The sequence below is a fragment of the Pyxicephalus adspersus genome, chromosome 1 (assembly GCF_032062135.1).
Source record: "Pyxicephalus adspersus chromosome 1, UCB_Pads_2.0, whole genome shotgun sequence".
NCBI classification, from domain to species: domain Eukaryota; kingdom Metazoa; phylum Chordata; class Amphibia; order Anura; family Pyxicephalidae; genus Pyxicephalus; species Pyxicephalus adspersus.
The window spans coordinates 150,261,349-150,269,267 of record NC_092858.1 but is presented as its reverse complement, the minus strand read 5'-3'; the positions used below and the strand labels follow the sequence as shown (position 1 = coordinate 150,269,267).

The following is a 7,919-nucleotide window of genomic DNA, read 5'->3' as shown; positions in this document are numbered from 1 at the left end:
GTGTTTCAAACATTTTTTATATTCATATTATCTACTAGAACCCCTGTTCGGACATATTTCTGTAAGTTACAGGTCTACAATTTAAAAAAACAGTGGATCACTTTTGGTACAGAAATCTAGACCTCAGTGTAACGCTTAGGTGGTTAAATGCAGTGGGAACGTTTACATTCCTACTGTGTAGACCTAGCCTTAATGCTGCATCTTCTGGCTAAATATATGACTACAAAATTATCATATTCAGTATTTTATACCTACTTAAAATAGACTAAAGATGTATTTTTGATTATTTCCTTAAAAGCTGCAGCTTCTAGATTTTCTACACTATTTTTACCTCCTTTTTCATCCCCTCAGAAAAGTAGTATTTCTGTATATGGGGTAAATGCATTATTACCCATTGAACTTGGAATCTGAGCAGTCACAATCCCTGAGCACTTAATGTTCCCAATGCCCTATATTTTGGAATTGGGATCTAGCTTAACCTTGTACAAGTTTTACATTTTAAAAAGTTAAAACTTGCACAAGAAATGGGGGGCTGAGTAACTTTTAAAAAAAAAAAGTAAGTGTTTTAAAAAACAGGGAAAGCATTCTGAGACATGCCCTCTATATTGATTTGGTGAATGTTTAAGGTTATGTTCACACTGTCAATAAGGTTGCAGTGTGAGTACCGTTTCCTCATGCCAATGAACCCATGCCCCAGGGGAGACACTGCACGTAGCTTCTACCCATGGCAACCCCCAGGAAAATGAATGGGGGGGCAGTGAGCAGTACGGTACCACTGACTGCTGCCCACTGTGATATATGCAGACACTGGTTCTTTAAGAAGTGCAAGTGACCAAGAGGCTGACAAGATGCCAGCCGCTGAGAGTTGTGTCCAGAGGCTGATCAGAATGTAGCCTTAAGCCACCACCATATCTTATTTTGGTGTGTTATAAAAGGATCATATTCTCCATCCACCACAACATCTCTAGCTAAAGGTATGGGCCTTGTATGGGTCTTGCTACATTCAGGTGACATTTTATGGCTACAAAGTAAATGTATAATATTTCATTTATATTTATATAAAGTCAGAGCTGCCATGTGTTCAAAAAGTTAAAGGTTCAGGACCAGGTGCTTTTATTGATGGCAAATGGATAAAGATTGTACTTTACTCTTTATTTTACCCCTAACCTTGGTGGCTGCATCTGTCCATTACACATTACTTATCTTCTTTCAGAACATAGTTTGGAAAAAAAATGATTTGCACCTCAACACAATAAGTTTTTACAAAGACACCTGTACCAAAACCTACCTTTGTAATTTTCATCTGTGTATTCAGCATTAATAAATCGTTCCCAAAATCCATTCTGTTCAGAAAATGAAATCAAGATACGTACTATCTCAGGAGTGTTGCTGTTTATATTGAGTAATGCTTTCATCAAACAGGTTTTCCCAGTGTCCTTTGCTGTTAGTTCTTTCATAAAATAATCTGAAATAAAATACAAGCCGTAATATTTTTATTACGGAACAAGAGAGATCTTATCACTCTGTCATTTTACTGTGTAGTTGACATTGTTACGTGTAAGAACAAATCACATCACAAAACTTCCAATGGACAAAAAAGAAGTTATTACGAGTAGCAGAACCGACCGACCTATGACAAATTTTGAACAGTAAATTTTCTTATAACCTTCCCCACAATATTGCTAGAACTGACTAGCCACAGCATTACCATTAGCAATGGGGCATTAAAGTTGTACATATGAATGCAACTGCCCTTTGAAGAAAAACCTTTTTTAGTATGGCTAATGGCCCCATGTTTAGTTATCACCTAATGCCCAGTTTTAACTCATGAGCCAAACTGAGGTCAAACCTAAGCCTCCCTCAAATATATATATACACTTAATTCTTTAAAGATCAAAAAGCTTTCACATGTCTCTGCAATGATTGTTTCAAGCATTGTTTAGTATTACTTCTCCAAACTATGAGCCAATTGTGAGGGAACAGTTGAAAGCCTTGGTTTGTGTAATAAAGTGAACCGACCCGGTACAATTCAATAGGATGTAATATTACTGAAGTCAGACCAGTATAAGATTTTAAAGGATTATATTGCATTTTTCTACTTGAAAAAAAGCATAACTGCAATTCATGCTGATTTTCAAAAGCCTACCCACCAACAAGCTAAATTCGTACAAATACAAACATCCTTTATTTCTTTTTCAAAACACTAGTAAAAGATAGCAGGGTTTAGTAGAATAAGGACATTGATAAATTAAAAATTGATTTTGGGAAAGTTTTCTCTGATGATCCTTCGCTAGTGTTGTGGAGCAGTGCAGGGATAGGGAAATGTAATCTATGTAATCTATCACAAAAGTTTATGTGCACAGATTGGCTGTCTAAAACAAACATGCAGCAAAAAGTTTGATGATGTCCTGCCATATCTCAGATTGTATGGCATAGGTGAATGTCTTTATACTTCCTCAACTTTAATAACCAATATAATCATACTGCGCTGTTTGTTGTTCACATCTCACCTCTACAAAGGCAACATTGCAACCGTTTGCAATCCAATTTTCCTTTTTTGAATGGCTTGTTTCGTCTTTACATCAATTACAGGAATGCACAAACTTACTGTATAACTTCACCAATACACCAATACAGTATAAATATTTTCCCCTAGATTAGTGATTTAATTAGTGTTACCTTGGACATCAGTCTTGGAATATTTACTGGAATTGTCTTTAATATTTTTAAGAAGATTTATTATTGACTCTGTGTCTCCTTCAGCAACAGCGTGCAATAGATGCCTTTTGTACTTGTGTGTTTTATTCATGGAGTTGGATGGTTCACTTTCAATGAAAAAAAATTATTAGATTATCTTTGTTAAAATTATGACAGATTTATTCAATCTCTTCCCACATTTGCTTATTTAATTAAATGGACAACATTTTTCCAAATCTTTCTGTATTTAATAGTGTAAATTACAAAGAGGAAAGCACAGCCATTATGACTGTACCCTGTGGAAAATACTTTGGAACCAAAACAAGATAATAATGTTGAATATACATGGCTTCTAACGTCTTCATTCATAACAGAACATGAAATCAGTAAAGGCATAGATTTTGAAATGGGAGGAAGAATTACAAACTAAACTTATTGAGAAAAAATGGCAAAAAGAAGATATGCAAACCCTCACATCACTCCCCAAAATAAATTTTAAAAATTTGCATTTATAGCGATGACAATCAATATTTAATGCTGCTTGCATTTCGGTCCATTCTTGTTCACTGCCCTATTCATTGCAATGAATGGGGTCAGCATAGCAAGGGGCAGCCATACAGTTGGCAGTGCATTGCGATGTATTGCAATATAACGCAATATATATGCCAACACACTTTCTTTTAGTATAATTGAGGTTTTATTCTGCAAAGGTTCTGCATGATCCCACTGAGAAAATGTTTTAACATACATTTCAATGTATATTGTTGATGAGAAATGCTGAAGAAAATTGGATCAAGAATCTCCTTTCAGTTTTCCTCAATTTTTCCCCAAGTCTTTCAGCAGCTGCTTACAATATGCCTCTTTTGTGTGATTGCAGAAAACTAGCTTTGGTAATTGAACAAATGAAGTATAAGCTTTATATTCATTACCTGTTGTTTTCTCCCTGAAGCAAGTGATCCGACTCATCGACAGGTGAAGGGTAATCAATCTCTTCATTTTTTCTGTTGTTTGAGAAAGTGCTTATTAAAAAAAACTACTAAATACAAAAATGTTTATGGTTATTTCAAATTTTTTCTCATCCAAGCTTGTTTTTTAAACCGATTAGTACATTCATAGAACCCAAACTGCAAGAGCATATTGTAGCTGTTATTCTATATGCATGATACTCCTTCTACTACATTAATACATTGAAAGTTTTTGTACAGGGAAACTTGCACCTTTGATGCACCACCCTGGATGCCCATGTCCTTATTTGCCTTTCTTATTGTAATATGTTGCCTTGCATTTATTTCAGCTGCTGTTTACAATGGCTGGAACCAGGGTTCAATTTCTCACAAGGCCACCTAGACCATTACCTAGGGAGTCACAACCACTAAGGGTAAAAGTTTGCTTTCTAGGTCATTTGACATGACCCCTACTTGTCACTGCTATTTTTAGGCCTATTATTTATTGGCATTACCAACAGGGTGGTATGGCTACTAATAGTAATGTACACAAACTCCTATACCAAGTCTTCCATAGTAACCCCTATCCACTTTGCTGGTTCTCTGGCTAATATTTTAGGCTTCACTATTGTTTACTGTTGTTTTATGGATTTTTATGTGTGTTACTCATTTGTATGTCCTGTGAACAAATGTATATTTGGGTTTAATATTATGCTTATAATGTAGACCCAACTAAATATCAACATGCCACATTAAATCAAATCAATCAATTAATCAATGCACTGTGCCAGTGAGGGTTCCCTGTGGGCATTTGGTTTGTGTCAGTATGGTACTAACTTTGTTACTACCGAGACATTCTTGTTAATATTATACTAGTTGTGTTACTGTGGACATGTGTCAGTACAGTACTGATTCTGTCTCTGCGATTCTGTTTCGTATTATGTCCGTATGAGACTAATTCTGTGACATATTTCTGCTTTGTCAGTACGGCGGAATTCTCCACCTGTGGATATAATTATGCTGTGCTCCTACTATTGTGTTTCAGAACATTACTCATTCTGTGTCTATGAACATATTTTGATTGTGTGACTATGGTAATGATAACAGGAAGCAAATAATCTCTCCAACAGAACCTCCAACTTGGGTGAAACCTCAGATATGATCATTCCCTATTCTCCAAAACTAACAACAAAAAGGTATGGGTATACATACCTAAAAATTCTAACTTCCGGCATTAATAAAGCACCACACAACTCAACACAACCATCCAATCCCAAAGCTCTTTTCTATTTTTGTTTCTTAATTGTTTGATATGAGTAAGTAGGGTGCAAGGATAAATATCTTGATTGCATTGAAAGGGGTAAATATTCTTTTAAGAGAACACTGAACACTTTAGGTATCTTTTAAAGAGAACTTCAGTCTGTTTTAAATATTTCAATGGAGAGTAGTATGTATGAATCATTTCTAGCAAAGCATTACAATGCAGTGCATGTTAAAGCTTCACCACCTGTTTCCCTGCAATGCATATCCCATCAGCAAGGTAAGCTGGGGTGCCATTGAGAATAAATGGCAATGCACTGCATCAAGGTTTATCTGTATTATAGTAACGTGTGCTTTACTTCATTGTTTTAAATGTAATTGTTTTATGTAAATTGGCTGCCTAAAAAGGCAGGTATAAGGCAAAAGACCTGTCACCAGTATTGCTTGTTGCCTCCATGCAGCTGATCTTTTACTTATTTCTTATTACCATGCCTTTGTTTTGCACTGTCTATGTGTGGAGGTGGCCACCTTCATACATGCAGGATATTGCTTCCTCATGTCAGAACCTCCAGCAAGGAGAGCAGTGAGAAGCAAAGTACTGATATTGCTAAATCTTACTCCAAATTTCCTAACAGTCTGATGTATGAGTGACTTAGATCCCATAAGGCAGATGTATAACTATAGGACAGTAGGCAAACAAATGGTTAGACATCTCAAGAAAAGTTTATTTTATGCTTATGCTTAGGCACAATTACCACTTTTATATATGCCAAATAAAACAACAAATCTTTACTGTTTGAGTACAGTTCCATTTTAACACATCTGGACGTACTAGTAATTTAGTTGTCATGTTGACCCTCCTAAAAAGAAATCTGCCTAAGTATAAAAAAAATCTTAAAATCAGTGAATCCGCATAACAATCAGGCAAGTAGAATCTTTCAAGAGGCCAGTAATGGCAGCTCTTCTATTTCTCATTTTGTATGATATCCACAATGCTTTATGCAACCAACACTCTTTAATGGTGTTCTAATCAGTACCAGCTAGATTTTGCTGCACTTTATTTAGAATATTTACAAGAATATTACAAAAACAGAACAAATTATGCCAGGCTGTGATATACATACTGGTCACTCAATATATCATTTCAGTTCTTATAATTAAAGAAATTGTATCAAAAATGGTTGGTACCCCTTCCTGTCTATGGTCATGTCAATAGACTATTTATATGAAAGCTTGTTGTAACTAAATAATAACAATAACATGATGTACCAATACTGTTGAGAGGTAACAGGAACAAAATTATAGATACTGCATAAGAAATATTGACTTCACTTTCAGTAAGTAAATATTAAATCTAATTTTTGTTATTTTTGCTCGAGAAATTATTAAACTAGCCTGAGATTTACACTTTAGAAGAGAAGTAGGTGTACATACCGTTCAAAAACATGTGAATCCATTGGCTTCGTAAACACTGGTATGTAACGAGGTGCGAATTGTGCAGCAACACCATCAACGGAATCGCCGAAACTGGAAGCTTCAGAAGTCATATTGTCAAAATTCAGTAGTTTATGATTAAAGAACATTTTATGGCATTGAGAAATCCTCTCCCATAGCACGTCTGTTGGATGCAGTATACTTTATAGGCTGTGGAATAAGCTGATATGATTGTACACGCAGGTAAAGTAATTATAATTGGGGCTGGGACATTTTCCTACTGGACTAACCTGTTATATTGCAAAAGATGAGGTGAAGTGTGTATGTCAGCACGCCTTGAAGTTAAAGTGCAATTGAAATCTGTCTTCATATTGGGTAATCTGGTTATTATGTTTAAGGGCGCTTCTGTTTAAAATTCTAACATCAACATCCTTTCTGTCATTGTTTTAGTATTGTAATATACTAAAGTGAGAATCGTATCTGTGACAGTAAACTTACAAGAAGTGATGGACAGGGCCTTGGGATTACATCTCTGTGAAGGAATCCACCTTTTCCTATGGCAAGCTGTCCAACTCCAGTGCTGGAGAACCAAAATCTGAACATGGTATTTCCGTAAATTTCAGTATCCCAGTATATATACACAGATGTAAATTTGTGTGTTTTATAAACAGCCGGCATATGATTGTCAATATAAAACATTTTTGTTTGTTACTGAAGGTAAATTGACAAATATTTTTGCCATGATAATACATGATGTAAAAAAAGTACAAAACAAGTCTTATGAAACTAATACTGCATTCCATTCATCGGTAGTGTGAAGGTGGGGTGACTTCTGGCTTAAGTTTTAGGAAGTTAAAACCATAGGAAGTTATTATGACAGACAAATGTCAGCACCATGAGACTCATCAGATGGATGACTCAGTCAGGGGAATCTATCATGTACTTTTTATTGAAAAAATTGCCTTTAACAACATCAGATTTCTCTTGTTTGTGTGTGTTTGTGTGTCACTCTGATATTGCTGTATTTTATTAACTAAACAAGCTGACAGAATATAGCTTTTGGAATTTGTTGCAGATCTACAATATCTTGTCATGCCTAAAAAAAGGACATTTCCCTCTTAAGGGGCAGGATTCTAAATGTAAATATGTTCTGCTAGCTCAGTTTTTTTCCTGTAAAATTCTGTAGATTGTCTGTGTTGGATCTTAACAAAAATGTGTATGAAATAGAGAAATAGTGAAATTTCCACTAGGAAATCTTTTTGTTCGGCTTTTGCTCCAAGGTGCTGTTTGACAATTTTTAGGCTAAATGATCTATTCTGCTTGCATTATTTATAACTTTGAATATACAAATAGGCAAATGGTTAGCCTTCTATCGTCCTCTAACCACCCCTGCATTTTTGTTTAACTTTGTGAAGAAGAAAATACACAATACTCACTTATATCCGCTGTCCAGGTCCCTCTCTAGCACCATTGGCATGTGTGGGGTAGGGCTCATCCAGTGCTGCAGATGCGCCCTGACATTCCCCTTGCACTTACATAACTGCTGCTCAATCCTGTTCTGGATTCCTGGATCCTAGGATGACC

General features: G+C 35.6%; 1 protein-coding gene across 1 annotated transcript in view; it reads right to left on the bottom strand.

Moving 5' to 3' along the window:
- The window catches only part of LOC140335548 (transient receptor potential cation channel subfamily V member 3-like), a gene marked incomplete in the record, with an annotated part of 27,546 nt that extends 21,051 nt beyond the window's left edge, over nucleotides 1-6,495 (bottom strand). The window contains 4 exon segments of the mRNA XM_072418292.1: nucleotides 1,289-1,465; nucleotides 2,680-2,825; nucleotides 3,627-3,698; nucleotides 6,336-6,495. Coding sequence (XP_072274393.1) covers nucleotides 1,289-1,465; nucleotides 2,680-2,825; nucleotides 3,627-3,698; nucleotides 6,336-6,484 — 544 coding nt within the window.
- Nucleotides 6,496-7,919: the final 1,424 nt, after the last annotated feature.